Source organism: Paroedura picta, chromosome 1 (assembly GCF_049243985.1).
Source record: "Paroedura picta isolate Pp20150507F chromosome 1, Ppicta_v3.0, whole genome shotgun sequence".
Classification (NCBI taxonomy): Eukaryota; Metazoa; Chordata; class Lepidosauria; order Squamata; family Gekkonidae; genus Paroedura; species Paroedura picta.
The window spans coordinates 140,070,237-140,089,581 of record NC_135369.1 but is presented as its reverse complement, the minus strand read 5'-3'; the positions used below and the strand labels follow the sequence as shown (position 1 = coordinate 140,089,581).

Below are 19,345 nucleotides of genomic sequence, written 5' to 3'. Positions count from 1 at the left end.
TCTTGGATGTTTCATCCTCCAGTCATATTCTCTTTCTAGGATTTCCAATTACCGGAATACGTTTTTCAGTATTTTCCCATATTTAAGATTTCTAGATCTCTCCTTCTTTGGATCTAAAGCTCCATTCGTGTCTTCAAAAACCATTATATCTTCATTTTAAAATTCTAGCATAATTTGAAAAAAGATTCTCAAAAATCATCTTTAATATTGTTTGGTGCATATATTGACATTAGTATAAACACCTGGCCTTCTGGGAATCTAATTTTTTAAATTAAATATCTTCCTTCTGGACCACAATTGTTCTATTACTTCTAGTTGTGGGTTATTTCTATAAATGGCTGTTCTGTGCTTTTTGTTTAGGATCGAAGCAAGATAAAATTTACTATTTTTTAATGATTTAAAATATGTTCAAATTTCTTCTTTATGTATTTTATTTTAAGCAGGCAAGTAACTTGAGTCAATTATTGCTCACGTGACAAGCATTAACTCAAGCTTTCTTTCTGATATTTCCATAAATCAGGTATTATCAGGTATTAGCTAGCCTTCATTTATATAAAGAAATAAAAAAATTAAACTAGATACAGCATCATTAATGAGCATCTCGCATACTTATTACTCAGTTTGTTGCTCAATATCATTTAGAACATAATTATATTAACGGAGTGGATAAAATAAAGCAGTAAAGGCCCCGAGGGGGGGCCCTGTCCGGGATGAGGAAGGATGCCGATAGGGTCAGACATGACTCGGTGCTCGCACAGGGGATACCTTTACCTTTATATATATGATTTATATAAGCACTTATAAATACAGTTTCTAGCAGAATTCATTCCAAGTTACAAACGCAACATTCTGCATATGAAGGCATTTCCATAGATGAGTGTCTCAGTTCCAGCACCTGATAGGTCAAATCTAAACATTGGGACACGCACAGCATCCCAAGGACAGAAAGGAAGAGCATACCCTGAAAACTGTTCAGTTTCCTACCATGCTGGGGAAGAGATACAAAAAGGCTTCAGCTGCTCTTAACATGACTGAAACTTAATGTTGCACAGTCCAACTAGTACAGTGCAGATCTCTCATTTTTCCTATGGAAAGGAGGGATCGTGGCCTAAAGCTTCGCAGCAGACCAGATGAAAATTTGTAATTGCAAGCAGAAGGTGGAAATACTGGCTCTAGGGAAGAAGAGAAGGTGCCTTTAAAATCGTAATTCAAATGGTACCACTAAATCCCAGAAAATATATTATCAGTATACAATACTACAGTATACAATACAATACTATTGTACTGTTAATTTATATTCCACCTGGTTTAAGGGGACATATTAGAGTTTAGCAGCACTTCTTATTTAAATAGTGTAATCTTATTATGCAGGCCATTTCAAAAAGCATCCATGGGCTGAAAGTGATGAGTTGTATTGTTTATACACAAACAGGAAAAACAAACTGAACACAGAATATAAATACAGCATGTCTTTGGATGTTGATTGAGTCTGAAGCTGGAAGAGCAAATGACAGAAGGTAAATGATTGTACTGAAGTTAATACAAACTAAACAAATCTAGACTAGTTTATGTTCAATAAATACCTTGTCATATTTGCTACTGGATCCAAAGCCAAAGATGAGAAGATGACCGTGAGAGTCTGTGCATGCAAAATGTTGGCCATCAGGTGAGCATTTGCAGTCAAAAACCGCTCCATGGCCCTGGCCTTCAATCTGAAACACAATAGCACATGAGATTACTAGAAAACAGGCAGATACAACTGTATATTTTAAAGCGCATAACTACAACAACCTATTAAAAAAGTATAGTGTTAGAGGGAAATCATTTTCAGTGCGTCATTTTTATCTATTTATGTTTACTGGATAGCAAAACATTTTCTATATCTCAGCAATTTAAGGGATAACAAATCTATTTATGAGGCACTGATCTGGTTAAAGCGAAGGGGAAAGAATCCTCATTTTCAATACAAGTGTTAAAGCCCAATACTAAGCCTATTGCCAGAAACCAAGCAGGTATGGAACACAGCAGCACTTGCTTCACAATAGTAACATTAACAAGCTAATAAAAGTTTGTTACTGTAACCATTAAAGTAAAAAGCTTCTAAAAGCATCAGTCCAACAACTATTAGAAAAGCTATGTGAACGTTTCACTTAGCTACCCTGTGGTCTGTTTTAATACATCAAAGAGCCACTAACCAGTTTTTGTCCCTTCATGTAAACCATAGTGGAAATCGTAGTTTTTTGCCCAACTTCTCTATGATATGAACTATATGGTCAGCAAAACTATTTATTCATTTTGTTGAACTTGGACACTGTTTTTGATTGCTTGCAACTCAACTATAGAACTGCAAATATTTTAAAAAGAATTTTACCTGATACTCATTTTCTGTTTTCCACTTCCATTAATCCAGAACAAATGGGTTTTTGTTATTCCCTGTAACCTGTCAATCAAGCACAGGTGACCAATCACCACTCTGAACTTTATGTCCTCAGGACTCTACCAATATTCCCAGTTGCAAAATAATTTCAGTATGACTTCAGGGAAAATCTTTTGTTCCTACCTATATGGCTATAATGTAGAATTGCTAACAGGGAAGAGAAAGAATACTTCTGCAAAAAATCAACTAACAAAGCTCCTGGAAACAGGGAATAAAGAGTCCTATATCAGACTGAAAATGAGGTATAGGAGTTTGCCTGAGATCATACCCAATGACTAGGGTTTCCAAAATTAGGTGTATCTGATCATATCCCAATTCAAAGAATGACACCACATTCCATTGATGTCAATGGAACCTATTTCCAAATTAATGAATGAGGATCAGAGTAACTACTGCATTCTAAAACAAATCTATAATTATAACGGACATGGATGACCAAAGATTAGTCAGATTCTTACCAAGTAAAGTTAACTTTTGAAAGGGCATCAACCCTGCACTGAACTAGAACGCCTTGACCCCACTAAAACCTAGCTGAATTCCTTTATCATGCTGTATTCATAGGTCTTACCAATCACCTTCATCCAGTCTTAGTTGTATTAACTGCTCATTTACTTATGCACATTGACTATCTAATTGACTCTTCCTGGCAACACCTTCTCACTATGAAACAGTTGGTGACTTCTGTTTCAATGTATCTGGAAAAAGTGCATGCACACAAAAGTTTATACCCAGAATAAAATGTTGTTGGTCTTTGGTGCCAGCTTTGTTCTGCAGCTTAAGATCAACTGAATCTATCCTAAAATATGCATTACATACTAAAACTTATTCCCCTGCCCCCTGCCCAAAATATTCTGCATCCAAATTTCTATACAAGGAACACCAAACGGCCAAACCTAGGACTTTTATATGAGCCCCAAGGCTCTTTTCAGTCCCCACCTGATCAATACATGTTTGTGCAAGCAGGAGGTAGGTGACTACTTCCTCAAGAAATATCTTATATGAGCGGCTATGATTGGAAATGAAATACCATTAGAATCCCCAAAACATGCATGGCAGAAAAATTGCTTTCTTTGGATTTTGGGAAGAGTTCCAATAGAACTTTATATTTAATCCAACTTTTGAATCATATTTTTTAAATGTTAGCTTTGCAAAGAAAAGACAGGAACTGTTACAAATTATTGTGGCTTTGGTATAACATAGCCTTCTCAACTTTTTACCATTGAGAAACCGCTGAAACATTCTTCAGGCTTCGAGAAATCCCAGATGTGGCGCAATGGAGCATAATATGGTTGGGAAGCATAGCTGTGTACACGGCCTACTCAGGGTCCCTCTTTTTCCCACCTCCATCACTGGCCATTTTTGGAGGAGTGGGGGGGGGTCACCATGACCACATATGGTCATATCACCCAATAAATGTTTAACAACATTTTAAAATATATAAAAAAATTAACTTCCACTTATTAGGGAAACTCTTCCAGTGCCATCAAGAAACCACAGGGTTTCATGAAACCCTGGTATAACAATACAGATTTTTGTTTTTTAGGGTTTGCCCTTCCCAAGAATGGGGTATTAAACCAGTAACAAAATGTTTCTGCAGAAACTTCAGGATAGGCAATCTCAATTTAATGGTACAGGACATATTATTCAATGTGATAGAATGTCACAATCAGCTGTCTTTGCATTTCCAGGCACTTAGACTCTACAATGAGGTAGCTGAAAATATCTGATGCTATCAAAAAAATTGAATTTGAGTACTGCTATAACTGTTTTGACTTCCATATTAAGGGGAGAGGAGGTTAAATCCGGTGTGTTCCTCTAGTTTAAATGCCAATTAAAGAAAAAGTAAATTTGAAAATTGGAATTTTCTTTACTCATAGTTCATGCATAAAGTAGAAGATGGGATGGTCTAGTTTCAGCTGGGCATGAATGATAAACAGAACTCTCCTTTCGCCTCCTCTCATTACCTTGCCATAATACATTATAAAGACACTTTCCCCCCAAACTAGCTCACTAATGTTCCATGCTGGAAGAGGTGGTTAGGAAGTTTGGATTATAGACCATGGTGAGCTAAGACAAGGAAGAGTTAGATCCCTTCACACGTAAAATATTTTTAAAATTCACACGCACTACTTAAAATGTTAACACAGCAGAAATGTAAACAAGTGCTTTTATTACTGCTGTCTACTTTGGCCAATTTTTTGTTGTACATGTATACATCAGTCAAGGGAAATGTTCTGATCATGTTAATTTCTAGCATGCGAAAACGATTAAATATTAAAGGCTCTTAAAGAAATTTTGATAATGTGTCACTTCTTTATTTAGGAAATGTATATGCTGCCTTTTCAACTCAACGGTAGTGTGGACCATTTAGTTCAAAATTAAGAAAATATGAATGCTTGGATCAGTAGTTGCTAAATGTTTCTGGCCTGTCACCCCTTTGGCTCCAAAGCAACATTCCTAGTGCCCCCTCCACACAAACACACACCTCTTCCTTGGTGTTAGGTCTAACTGCAAATTCAAAACACAATATGGCCTACATTTCTTTTTTGGTTGTTAGGCAGCGACCATATTTTAGTTCTGGAAAAAAATAGTTTCTTTGTAAAGGCCATTTGTAAAAGCTATTTTGGGTCCTCATTGGGAAGAAGACAGACAGGGAGGGAGGAAGGGGGGGGAGAGAGAGAGAAACAAGCAATGGAAAATCCCATGACCAGGAGCAAGCAAGCGGCTTTTTCAGCCTCCCAAAGATTGAGACTTTTGGGGAAGGATTGCTCACCCTAGGTTAAGAGATTTCTGAAGATCTGGTGCACAGCCTTAGATAGACAGAGCCTGAAGAAGAGAAGGAGCTCAGCAGGAATAGGTTCCCATCTAGCCCTACTTCTGAAGCAGTCATTTTCTTCAGGAAGCTAAGTAGGTTGGGCCCTGGTCAGCACTGGGATGGGAGACCACCAAAGAAGTTTGGGGACACTGCTACTCAGAGGCAATGGCAAGCCACCTTGAAACGTCTCTCACTAGGAAAACACACAGGAAAACTGCCCCCTACTGCCCCAGAGTTCCTCAGTGGCCCCTGGTTTCTTCCACCACCATCCCCGGGGGGCATACTGTCTACTTTGGGAACTCCTAGCTTAGATTAACTATTCTATTTTCAGTACATTAAAAAAAAGTATGTATGCAACTGTTTCAAATGAGTAGCCGTGTTGGTCTGAAGTAGCACAATAAAATCAGAGTCCAGTAGCATCTTTAAGACCAACAAAGATTTATTCAAGGCATGAGCTTTTGAGTGCAAGCACTTTGCTTGCACTCGAAAGCTCACACCTTGAATAAATCTTTGTTGGCCTTAAAGGTGCTAGTGGACTCTGATTTTAATGTATGAAACTGGTAACTTTTTCTGAGCCCTACTATGTAATAAAAAAAACTGCACATCTAACTATCCAATCATAAGCATTTATGGAAAGTAAGTCTCTTTTGTACGAAATATAACCCTTTCTATTATGACACAAATTTTATTACAGGCATCCTGCTTGATTATACAGATTTCAAAGTTGCAGTGTTATAAAAGAAATAAAAACCCATTATGAATTTTAATCTCCCTATATCTGGTATCAGGTGCCATTCTAATGTACATAAGTTGCAGGTGTCTGCAAGATTTAAAACGTGAACACCCTAAAACTTGTATTTGAAAGAATTCTTTCATTTAGACATGATCCCTGAGCACTAGTAGTTCTTTAAAATGGTCTATAGTGATTCGATGCACAGTTATCAAGTGGACACAGGACTGTAAGAGAGATGTGAAGGATGCTGAGAAGTTAAATTAGAAATGTAGAAGTGTAAAGTGAAAGCTATGGAGTATGTGATTTTTAAGGTTATATTCATGTATTTTTAATAACTGATTACTATGTTTATAATATAATAAAGAGAATACCACAAAAAGTTTTTGGGGGGGCTCTGTTCATTTACCTTCATCTATTCCTTTTGTAGTCAAGTACAGTGACTGAAGAATGCAAGAGATTCACTGAAGAAGCTTTACTAACTTTAACCTCTGCTTGATTCACACTTTACAAAAACCCATTTGCTCTGAATTAGTAGACAGTGAGACATTATCCAAATAGAGTCTAGGCAAAGAGAACTGAATATTATGCTTATATATGCTTGGATATCTTAAAAATGAACAGCATTAGTATTAACAGACCGTCTTTAGAACTTTGATCAAAGAATCAGCTATCTCCAACTCATTTTGCAGTCCTTGCTTTTAGATGGCAGATTTGTACACAATTGTCTGATATTAGACAGAGTGACATGATCACCCAGTGTTACATATTACAAGCCAGTAAGTAGCCCTGATTCTTGTGTAAAGCAAAACTGTAAAACAGCCACTCAGCCTATGATGACTGTTTTCAAGCAATGGCAATGTGATTTTCTCTTCTGAAGTGTACAGGCAGATGAGCTACTCAACACTTAACATGGTAGTAACTTGCTGAGTTATTTACAAGGCTGGCACAGAGTGAATACATTTATTTCAATATATTCTTGAGGCTGATTTCCATCTCTAGGGAGTTACTATCTTCCCCTATCATAAATTTCTCTCCCTTACTTCCAGCCTGTTGTACTGTTACACTCAATTGTTACCCAACTATCTGGTGAAAATGAAACCAGATTATGTTCCTAAACTCATGCAGAGAACCAGTGGTATCCCACATGGAACTCTTGTTTTTCATGGGTAATATTTTCAAGTTATATTTTTTAATTTTCTGAGTCATTTATGCTCACACAAGGTATTTAAGCTTTTGTTCTGCTGAACATGGAATTGTGCAAATAAGCACCTCACATTGGAAAAGTAGTACTAGATTTATACTTTACATGTTACAAATCATTACTCTTGAATACCCATCAGGTATATATATTCAAGGCATAGTTTAACTAATTTCAGAGTATAAAATTAATTCCACCATCTGAAGTATAGCTAAAGATGCAATGTCTATCAGCATTGCACAGCATACAAATGTTCTATAACTGATAATCTTTACATAACTGGGTGCTCTTCCCTGCAAAGCTGGGAGTTACACCTGTAATCTTGGTCTAAGTATTATTATACATTTTCTACAAGAAGACTTTAATTCCAAGAAAGAACAAATTCAGATTCCTGAATATGAATATTTTTAAATCAGATTTTATGACTACCTATACATGACAAATTAGCAAGGCTAGAAGACTGTATAAACAGCTGTGTACATACTAGTGCCTGCATGTACATATTATGCATACAGGTTTATATTTTACACAATTCTGTCCAACTATATTTGATTACCAAAGGTAAGAAAGATTCTATAACATGTCTTAAAACACATAATATTTACCATGTTGAAATAAGACCGGATTTTTACTCCCCTTGCCAAATCCCATACTATGACATTTCCATCATGGCCAGCTGAGAAAAGAACTCTAGCATCAAAAGGATGACTCTCAAGTACAAACACTTCATCTTCATGTCCCTACATTAAAAAAAGGGTAACAAACAGATACTGGTTAGAAAATATAACATGAATGTAAAAACTATTTTAAAAAACACCATTCAGAAAAAAGTTTCATGCAAGAGGAAAAAATCTACTATTTTGTTATTTACTAAAATCTGACATTCTAACAAAAAATAACTGGTTCTCTCAGATCTCTTCCTTTGTAAAGTATCTACCTTTCAGTACCTTAAACTCTCTGTTCATGCCATGCTACTTTCGCACACACACTGTAATGGACAGCACTTAGCATATTAGGTTCTAAGTGTTGAAACAACAGCAATGCTTACTGAAGGGTTAAAAAAAATCTTCACAAGTATGGCCCAATATGTGCCAGGGTGACAGGCTCTGAGCCTTGTGGTTGGCCAGCTACAGCTTGATGGCAGCTGTTATATTGGCTGTGAACTGGAGGAAAGACACTTCAATCAGAGGGAAGCCTAACAAATCCTTAGCTGAAGCACCCCTCTGAAAAGAAACTAGTGATAGTACTGGATTTTCAATTGACAGAGCTAATCCACAGTGTCTGGTCAATATAGCAGTGATCTGGCAGAGAAAATTTGGGAAGACAGGTAGATATTCCCAAATAAGGCAAAAGTGTGAGGTGAAACTTTCTAGGGAAGAGGAGGTGGAATCCTGCTTAGGAGTTGGGGGGGGGAAACAAGGAGTATTTTCTAAGATATGTACATGCAAGGTAGAACTTAAGTCATGTCAGAAGGTAGTGGGAGTGGTTCATCCAGGAAGGGAGGAAATTGTAGCACAAACTCAGTGTGTCTACTTTCTAAAAACCAGAGGGTAGTTCACTGAAACTCACAAAGATCAAAAGTAGGGGCTAAGGGTTTAAAGCCAATTCCAACATTTGTGTTGTACAACACCAGATCTATAAATAAGACCTCTGTTCTGCAGTCATACTTTGCAGAACACAAAGTAGAGCTGGCTTGTATGAATGAGCCCTGAGGGAGGGAGGGTGAAACAGACACCCTGAAAGAACTCACCTCCCCCCCATTACTCAGTCCTTTACCAGTCACGAACTATGAGCCATGAGGTGGAGTTAAAATACTGGTCCAGGAGGCTTTCTCCTACAAAGCACTCCCAGAACCAATGATCCCAGGAATTAAATGTGTCTGAGATGGGGCGCAGTTGATTTCTGGTAGTGATACCACCCATCTAATGTACCAACAGTATCTCCTGGAGGCACAGTCAGTATTGTATTGCAGTTATTATAATTATAATCCTGGGGGATTTCAATTTTTATGTCCAGTCAGAACCCAGATCTGGTGTTGTCCATGGTGACACTAGGGTTTTTGCAATTTGATGCTGGCCCCACCCATCAAGCAGGCCACATCCTGCATATAATATTTGATGCAGGGCTACTGTTGGATCTGATACCACTGAATCCTGTTCCATAGTCAGATCACTTTGTTCTGAGGGTCTGGCTCTGTGCCCACCCCCTCCCTGCATAGGCAGAGGGCATATTTACGCCCACCCACTGAGACTTATGAATCCTGTTGGATTCCTGAATGCTCTGCGGGATCAGATCCCACCCAGCGACTCACTTAGACACTTGGCAGATGAGATCATGCAATCTCCAGGCAGTCCCCTGGTATACTGGGGAGCTGGGAAGTAAGACATGGGAGCTGAGACAGCTAGAGAAAACCTGGAAGAAAACTCATGATAAAGCAACAAAAACATCTTACAGTATGCCTATAAAAGCTTATGGCATGGTGGTGAAAACTGTGAAGAGGGATTTCTACACAGTTTCTATTGCATCTGTAAGCTCCTGCCCAGTACAATTGTTTTGGGTAATTCAGTCTCTTACCATCCTCAAGGATGGGCACTCAAAAAATACATCATTTGGAAATAAGCTATAAGGCTTTTGTAAACTACTCTGTGGATAAAATCCTGTCTCTCCACCACAACTTTCCACCAAGCTTTAATACTGAAAGGGAACTGGAGGCCCCTTAGCCTTCTTCAAAGGGCCTTGATAGCTTTAAGCTGTCACAAATCAAGGTGGATACGTTGCTAATTTCGATGAGGCTGACCACTTGCCCCCTAGATCCCTGCCTCTTGTGATTCTTAAAAACACAATGAGAGGATCACGAGGCCCCTTCAGGACATAGTAAATATGTCCCTGTCTACAGGGATGTTCCCAGGCAGGTTAAAGGAGGCAGTGGTCTGGACTCTATAGAAGAAACCATCACTGGATCTGCAGGACCCTGCCAGCTACTGTCCCATGTGACATTCAGTGTTTCTGGGGAAGGTGGATGAACAGGCAGCTGCAGATCAATTAAAAGCATACCTAAATTAAGCTTCAGTTCCGGACCCATTCTTAATCTAATCCACGCGGAGCCCTCAATAGGGTTTTTAGCTTAAGAATTTTAAGATAATTGTTTGTAATTTTTTAAATGTTTTTACTGATGTTAGCAATTTAGTGTGGGGAAAGGTGAAGAATGGGATCTGTCATACAGATATACACCAACATCCTAATTTAGCCTAAACAAAAATTGTGTCAGCATACAAAGACACAATGATATAATCATTTTGACAAACTATGAAGAAAGGATTATCCCTTTTTTTCCTTACCATAAGAACATGAATAAGTTGACCAGTGAAGGAATTCCAAACTTTCAAAGTCATGTTATTAACTGCTGTAATAACAGAGTTGTCATGACGGTCCCATGCTACCATAGTAACTTTCAGTTTAGTGATTTTGTCTTCTATACCTTGTAGAGCTTGGCTGCAATGAAAGAACAAAATATTTAAATAACTAAAACATTTAAAACTTTCTTTAGTGGTCAAAATGATTTTTCATAGACTTTGTTAAAATGGTCGGCATTCCAAATGAGTATTGGATAAAATGAACAACCAACACCGTCTGGACCAATTATAACACACACACACTCCTTCCATGGACAGATCTATTCAGATAACATTTACAAAATGCAACACAGTCAGGGAGAGAGCATCAGTCGGTATAAGGTCCCTTTATCTACTTCCAATGGCCCCTGTGGAATCTCCCAAAGAAAAAAAAAACCTTTTGCAGGCCATGGCTGTAACAATAAGTAAATGTCACACTTGCAGCACTGGATTTTATAATAGTTTAAGCACAAGAAAGTGAAAGTTAGAAAAAGCAGACGTTCCAAGCTGCGATTACAATTATGTGTAACAACCTCAACTTTCTCTTGTATCAGCCTTAAATAGGATTAGCCAGGATGTAAACCTTACCATGGGCAGACTACATGTAGCATTTCTTAGCCATGAGACAATGTTCTAAAGAAATGGTCAGACTACACTTGGAGTACTGTGACCAGCTCTGGAGGCCTCACTTCAGAAAGGATGGGGTCAAAATTGAGAGGGTGCAAGAGAATGACACAGATTATCTGGGGACCAAGCCTTATGAGGGACTTGGGAATAATAATAATAATAATAATAATTATTATTATTATTATTATTATTATTATCATCATCATCATCATCATCATCGTCATCATCATCATCAATTTATTTCCCGCCACTCCCTTGCAGCTCATGGTGGGTCACAATGTCTTAAAATCCCATTAAAAGACATAAAACATTCCCAACATGGCGGAAAGATCAATAAAAAAACTGACTCCCCCCCATACTACCTGCCTCTATCCATCTGGCAACGGAGGTCATCCAACAGAACGACCAGCACCGTCTCCACCCATGGCCAGGACAAAAGCCAGACTGATATGGATCAAGTGCCGAAGTTTCCTCCAAGAATGCCAGGAGCTGGTCTGCCGCGGCCCTTTCAACCACCTTGAAAGCCAAATGCGATACTGGGCGGTAGGTGGTAGGGTCCCACGGGTCCGGCGTTGATTTTTTCAGGAGAGAGCGAATCACTGCCCACTTCAGCTGCTCAGGGAACTCCCCGGACTCCGGGAAGAAGTTGATGATGTCCCTGAGCTGGCCTCCTATCCTCTGGCCACCTCCCTTGGGGAGCCAAGATGGACAGGGGTCAAGTGGTCGCCTTAACCAAACCTAGTAATTTGTCCACTTCGGGTAAAGAGAGCTGTCTGAAGCCATCAAACGTCATCTCCAAAGGCGGCCAACAGTTCATTTACTGTATTAACTGTGGCAGGAAGGTCACGGCGGAGTGACAAGATTTTATCCGCAAAATAGCTCGCTAATGCCTCACAGTCAAGTTCCAATTGACTACTATTTTGGCACCCCTCAAGGGCGGTAAGGGATCTAACTACCCTAAATAATTGGGCCAGACGAGAGTTCGCAAACGTGATTTCCACAGCAAAAAATTCACGTTTTGCCACTCTCATCTCCATCTCATATGCCCTCATAAGTGTGCGATAGAATGTTCTCGTAGCTTAGTCACTTTGACTTCTATAGAATGTTCGACCTATAGAAGAGGAGGTTGAAAGGGGGCATGATTATTGTCTTTAAGTATTTGAAAGGTTGTCACTTCAAGGAGGGCAGGGAAAGGTTCCGGTTAACAGCAGAGGATAAGACCCGTAATGATGGGTTTAAACTACATGTCGAATGGCACTGGCTAGATATCAGGTCTAGAGCCCACCAAAAAACCAAAGAGCTCTTTCAACCAAGAAATCTTCTGTCCTAGAAGTGATTGGGAAAGATAATAATTCTCTCTACAGGACTCTATACATCTTTCTGTACAGAATTAAAAAGCAGTTCACAGATAAAATAAATGTAAGTCTCTGCTATAAGTCACATGGACTCTAAACACCACTAAAAGGTAGAAGTAGCTCTGTTTTGTCTTTCAAATGAAGCAAGCATAATGAGCAGAGTTTCAAACTTCCAACAGAACGCAAGCAAATTACAAAAAACAAAACAAACAAACAAAAACAGATTTACCCTGCAGGACGAGTAGCCATATCTAACAAAATGCTCTTCCATTCCCTTCTCTTGAACATCCAAATGCGTGCTGTGCCATCACGACTTCCACTAACAAACCTAATAGAAAAGGACATTCATGTCTTTCAGAGAAGATTTTTGGTTTCATGTGTGACTGGTTCATTACAGGGCGGGCTGCAGTCTTTTTGTGGTGTTCAATTCTTACAAAATTTACACAAACCCTAAACTATCAGTTTTAGATACAAGATGCACAACATGCACAAAGAGCTATGGAAATAGAATTGAGTGCAGTTATCCACCTTCCTATATTCATTTATAATCCTTATGAAGCTCCCCTTTCAAAATACCTCCATTCATTCACTAGCAATGAAGACCCTATCAACAAAACTGTTAAGGAAAGCCTGTGACCTGATTGCATTGGTAGCTCATGAAATTCTGAAAAGCAACAGCTATCAGTATTGCAATACATCCTTTGTCCAAGACTGTAAGTGAAAGTTTTCAGAGGAGGGACATCAATCGAGGATTAAGTATGGGGGGGGGGGGATGTTCAGTAATGTTGCTGGAAGAAAGGGACCATAAAGAAACATGGAATATGATAGGATCAAGTAGCAGAAACTCAGGCTCCTTGCAACGGGGGTGTTGGGAGGCAGAAAAAGGGGGAAATATTTTAGTTAGGATAATTTATAAAATTGATATAGTCTTAAGATAGAATTAGACTATTTAATTATTTGTGACATATAAAATTTTCTTTTTTGGATACAACACTTTGTACCTTATATGAAATCATGTACATATATTTAACTATTAACACACAAAGGTTTGAATCTACTGGAAGTCCTGCTGTTGGAAATATTAGTATCATTTGAAATTCACTTCCCTCATGTGCTGTAGACCAAAATGATGCTCCTGAGGGAACAGGAAATCCCAGGTATAGAATGAGGGGGGAAATGATGTCTGCAACATGAGGAAGGAATATGTGAAAAGTGCCCCCCCCCACCAAAAAAGGGAATTTTTGGTGGGATCCAAGTCAAAATACAGCACGAGTGCTTTTCTCAGCTTAAATTCACAGGGGTATGAAAGTCTCACTAGCAAAAGTTTTTGTGCACATATATAATTAAAATCCCTATACACACTTTTTCTATATGGTGTTTAAAATAAATATAAGGCAGCAAAAGCAGAGTGGGCCAATTAAAATTTTCACTTTGGATGGGTATAATTGACAGTAAATGTTCATCTCACAATGCTTATCCATTTTTGGATCAGAAGCAGCTAACAGCAGTGGGGTGTTCCATGACTGTAACTTAAGTGCTGTCATAAACATTATCTGGTAAGCCAGACCAAGGGATTGCTTGCATTCAATATTGAATACTATTGAAATTCATGAGATCAAACTTATTTTCAAAGCACACACCCTTTCCACTTATATTCAGACTCTGAGTCACAAAATGAATAGTTTGTTGAACAGGTTTAACTAGGCCAAGACATATCTGTTATGCTAAATCACTCACTTGCACCATAAGCATTTTTAATATTCTTACGCTAATACAGCATGGGGGGGATACATTGAAGTTATGCAAAAATTAGTTCCTTACCTATTACTAGTGTTAGAAAACTGAATGCTGTCCACTTTGTCCTACATAAACAAGAAAAAAATTAACAATATGACTATCCAATTTCAATGCATTTCAAACAAAGAGCTAAGCAATTTTGAGAGGTATTTACAGTATGAAACTCCAACTCTGATATCTTCTCTGGCTGACCTGATCCAAAGTAATAAACCCTAATGATGTGGTCTGTACTTCCAGTGGCCAGAAACATTCCACCTATGAACAGCAAGAAGAAAGCAAGTGTTATCACAAGACTACTCAGTTTAATAATCTGACAATCTTATAATTTAGCATCCGATATTTGCCGCAATGTACAGTTTGTGACTAAACAATACTAAAATACTAAAAACAGCTGCCTTCTAATCACTTGTCAGCTATCTAAACCTGTATTTCTTTTCAAAACACAAGAAAATTGTAGATAATTCCTAATCAGCATATGATCCTACATATTTCAGTTATTAAGAATTCAAAAATGACAGAGGATACAGGCATGATACACTGAGGGTTAAGAAAGCTGCTGCTTAGTGTGAAACTTGAGGGGTTCCACTGTCATTCTTCGTTATGTCTAGAACCTGGCTCTCCAACTTACAGATCACAAGCTAGCAGCAGCCCACCAACTGCTGAAGAGTAATTCATTCAGCCCCTAGAAAACTAAGAAGACTGAAGGAGGCTAAATCAAATGACCTGACAGATTTCTGCATGATGCCCTTAGCTCTGCTTTCATTCTGATTTGCCAAATGACAGTGAAAGAGAACAAGAATGGAAAGTGTTTCCCCAAGTGAGGAAAGAGTTCATCTGGCTCCAGTTAGGGGCACGGGGCTCTGCTACTTGAACATCTGAAACTGGAAGGGGGAGGGTGTTCAGTGAGCTGCACTGCAAAAAGGACAGTTAGGAATCACACTACATCTTGGCAACAAAATGAAAAACCTGACCACCTGCTGCCATCTCACAAAGGATGTCTATAATATCAGACCTGAACATCTTGGCCTGAGAATTCCTCTTTCTACCATTCTTTTATATATTTTGTAATAACCAGCATGAGTAACAGTTCAGTGAGCTTGAAAAGCCACAGTGTTTTGTGTTAATTTGCTTGGTCTCAATAAAGGGTATTACAGTTTTTTTATTTTCTTGGGAATCAGTGGCTTTTTATTTTTACAATGGTAATAACTGTTTAAATTTTCAGAATATCACAGCTATCTGAAATGTGTTTCTCTGTCTTAAAACTAAGTACAATTATCTTCATTTGAGCTTTGACATTGGTTTTACTATACAATACCACAGTATTTACTTTCTCTTAGGAAAGTACTATAACATGTTTATTTGTACTTGCATGAAAATATCCAGTAGATTTTTAAAGTATCTCATAGGATTTTTCTGAGCCACTTAGCTAATAGCCTCATTTATGGTGCTCTTTGTTTGTTTCTAGGACAGAACAAAACTACAAGGAGGCAAATTTCTTATAGTAACAGGAAATATATATAATATCTGTTTGCATGCACAGAGATGAGTGTAGGTGATAAATCAGAGTATTTTTTCCCCTGCTGAGATTTATTTTTACTCAGAAACAGATCTTATTGAAGGGAAAGTTAACAATCCTTGATTTAGAACTTCCAGAGTAATGTATTGGGCAAATTTTTGCAGGTTTTCTTTGGGGGAACGAGGTTGCATTATTATATTATATTTTGCATGGATTTTGTATTAAAATGCTCATAAAAGTAAAAAAAAATCAAACCACGCAACTAATGCATAAAATTTAAAAATAACAACATCAGTCCTTGAAGCAGTAATTATTAAAATAATTTCATAATAAAGTCATCATTTTTTCATTAAGTTCCAACAGTTACTAATATTCAAAGAGGTCAAGGAAGAGGGGCTTTACCAGCACTAAAAGAAGAACATATCATCTGAACTCCAGGCCTTGGCCGCTCAGTAAACTTTGTTGGTCTTGGACTACAAGGTTAAAAAAAGAAAAAAATTCAGATACATAAAAACAACCAAGTCAACAGCTCAGCAATAAAAAGATTAGACATAGACACAATTTAGTCTTCTCACAGAAGATACTTTGGAATTAAAAAAGAGTACAAGTTTCTTTTAACATTAGGGGAAAAAAATACAAATACTTATAGGCAGTGTTCTCTAATGAAGCTGCCTGAATCTAAAGTTCTCAGGTATAAAGAGATTTCTTTATATACAAACAGAAGGAAGAAAAGTGTCACTAATTTCAGTCAACCTAATTTGCTAAGAAAATATAAACACACACACTAATTTAACAACTTCAAAAAAAGAGTAGGAATTTTTAAACACCTCTGATTTTATTCACCCTAAATATACCAATCTCTCCTAATGGAGACTGAGATTCAGTGATTTACTATTACTTTAGCCTAAATAAAACCTCTTCAGCTTTAGGGAGTCAAAGATTTTCCAAGGGCTGCTTGATACACTGCCACTTTTTTCTACTACTGACAAATCAGCATAACTTAGAAACCAGCTCTAGTAACAGAAAAAGGATCTCAAAGCATTACAATGTTTTTAAATGTCTCTGAATTTTTTCACAATTATGTTCAAAAACATGCAAGAATGAAACTAACTTTATTTTAAGTGTGCCCGCATCCCATAACCAAAAACATATTGTGCCATCTGCCCCAGTTGACGACAGGTATCGCTTCGATCCACTGCAGAGTGGGGAAAACTACAAAAAAACAAACACAAACACACACAATGATTTTACATTTCTTTGAATTTTAGCACGCAAAGAAAGTGACTGGTCACTTATATATGGAAATTCCGATCATAATTACTGCTATTAAAATGCAGTTATAATCACACATAAAATATAAGAAATGCCAGAAAGCTCTATAGTGAAGGCACAAATCTGTGTTCCCCCTCAATCCAGTTTCTTCTTACATACATACACATACAAACTTCCCTATGCCCATACAACTATAATTATCTGTCCTTTTTTACCCTATTTAAGTTAAAGCCTGTATTACCTCAAACATAAGATGCAAAATAATCCATACAGAGAACTTATAAATATATCCACCTAGAGTTATGTTGCAGTACACAAGAACACAAACTTCTTAGTGTAGGGATCAGCTTTTCTATTTTTCTAAAGATCCATATTAATTTGTTTGCCATAATTTTCTGCTATGCCCTCACAGAATGAACCAGACTTACTTGTAGTGATGTTATGGATGCACTGTGGCCTTGCAAAACAGCCAAAGGGGCACATGTTCGGAGACACCACACTCTAATCATCTTGTCACAACTTCCTGCAGCAATCATGGTATTCTCATAATTAACAGCCATATCGGATATTTCAGCTGCGTGTCCTCTTAAAGTAGCGAGCAATCTTCCATCATCTGTTGCCCAAATTTTCACAAGACAATCATCGGAACCCTAAAAATAGATAAATCACCACAAACATTTTCTAATTGCCATTTCATAGCACACAAGCTAGCTAGCCTACAATACTCTTTGAAAGATACTGGCAGTCTTCAAGCAAAGGTTGGATACACACTTTTCTTGGATGCTTAGGGCTGATCCTGCGTTAGCAGGGGGTTGGACTAGATGGCCTTTATGGCCCCTTCCAACTCTATGATTCTATACATCAGTTTGAATCTAAAGAGGGCCCTAAAAAAGACTTCTGCTTGCACACAGTCTTGTCTATTATTTCCACTGATTCACTGCCACCCACACAACTGCAGCTCATCACCAGCACATTATACCAATCTAGAAAACTCCCTCCTTTTCATGTGCAGCCACAGAGAATCCAGTGGGCAAAAGACTGTATTGGTGAAGAGAGGGCAGGAAAGTCTCATTTTGCATGAGCTTACACCCATGTCACAATAGCAAAGTCTTAGGTCTCTGTTTCTTTTACAAGTCCAAAAGTTTAACCTGAATATAGGGCTTTTTCCAAAAATGTAGTTCTCTTCAACTTCAATTTTAAAAGCCCTCTGGCTTACAATACACACATTAACTTTTAAAAACTAATGTTCAGATAAGAATCATAAAAACGGTTACATTAACACATTATTTAAATGATGGCTAAATGCTTTGGAACAGGAAGGTGATAAGGCCATGCCAGCAGATAGGAGAAAAAAGGGGCAAGGATTTATCGGAAGTAGGATGAAAATTCAATAAAACTCTCATCCTTGTACCTTGTTCCTTTTTTCTCTTAAGTTTTTCGGAAGCAGTTATTTATGGCTACACAAATTAATACTAGGAGCTGCATTTGTCTACTGAAACTATTTGCTGGGTTGTCTATATTATTTTAAGAAAGTGATTTTTATCATTCTCCTTTAACCATGCAATTAAGGAATAAACACTGGTGGCACTTAAACCATGAGACCATGTTCCTCCTCCAAGTCCTTACCAGAAATATTAAGTGTAACAGATTTTTATCCCAGCTCTGACACTGAGGTAAAGACCATTAATGTAGTCAACTTCCTGGCAATCTAAAGAGTTTCTGCCATGATCTATCTGCTCTTTGCCACAGTAGTCAGGATACTACAAGAACACCAAAATATAAATTTCACTTACAGTAAATATCCGTCTCCCTGTTCGATCAAATGTTACACAATATACTGAAGACAGATGTCCTAGGATTCGCTTGTGCATCTTCATGTGCTGGTAAATAGCAGTTGGAATCAGATGTTCAAGTCTGTATTTTCCATTTAGCTTTCTTGAAAAGAGAGTTTCAGCTGGCAAAAAAGCAGAAGTGTTTAGACTTGTTTCATCACATTCACAAGCATGTCCTGAAAGGAAGAACTAGTAATGTAAGCAGCTGTAATAAGTACCTCTCATACCTACACATAAAATTAAGTAAGGACCCCACCACTAGCTGTTTTGAAGTTCTACTAAATAGTTCTCTGTAGTTTCCAAGCTCAGAGTAAAAGAGCAATGCAAGTACATCTTTAGGCAACTCAAAGACTTTCAGTACTCAAAGTTAA

At 37.8% G+C, this 19,345-nt stretch overlaps 1 protein-coding gene across 4 annotated transcripts in view; it reads right to left on the bottom strand.

The window, feature by feature from the left end:
- The window catches only part of PHIP (PHIP subunit of CUL4-Ring ligase complex), a 100,598-nt gene that overhangs the window by 48,529 nt on the left and 32,724 nt on the right, over positions 1-19,345 (bottom strand). For 3 of the 4 annotated variants that reach the window (XR_013225908.1, XM_077306126.1, XM_077306135.1), the window contains exons 7-16: positions 18,936-19,096; positions 17,571-17,792; positions 16,982-17,082; positions 16,273-16,343; positions 14,509-14,609; positions 14,379-14,419; positions 12,787-12,885; positions 10,522-10,675; positions 7,789-7,923; positions 1,584-1,712 (exon numbers count right to left, since the gene is read on the bottom strand). Coding sequence is in view for 3 of the 4 variants with exons in the window: in XM_077306126.1 (XP_077162241.1) it covers positions 1,584-1,712; positions 7,789-7,923; positions 10,522-10,675; positions 12,787-12,885; positions 14,379-14,419; positions 14,509-14,609; positions 16,273-16,343; positions 16,982-17,082; positions 17,571-17,792; positions 18,936-19,096 (1,214 nt within the window). In the remaining variant the exon portion in view is untranslated. Of the gene's footprint in view, positions 1-1,583; positions 1,713-2,371; positions 2,441-7,788; positions 7,924-10,521; positions 10,676-12,786; positions 12,886-14,378; positions 14,420-14,508; positions 14,610-16,272; positions 16,344-16,981; positions 17,083-17,570; positions 17,793-18,935; positions 19,097-19,345 lie in introns of those variants that run through there. The other variant, XM_077306147.1, reaches the window with a different exon arrangement.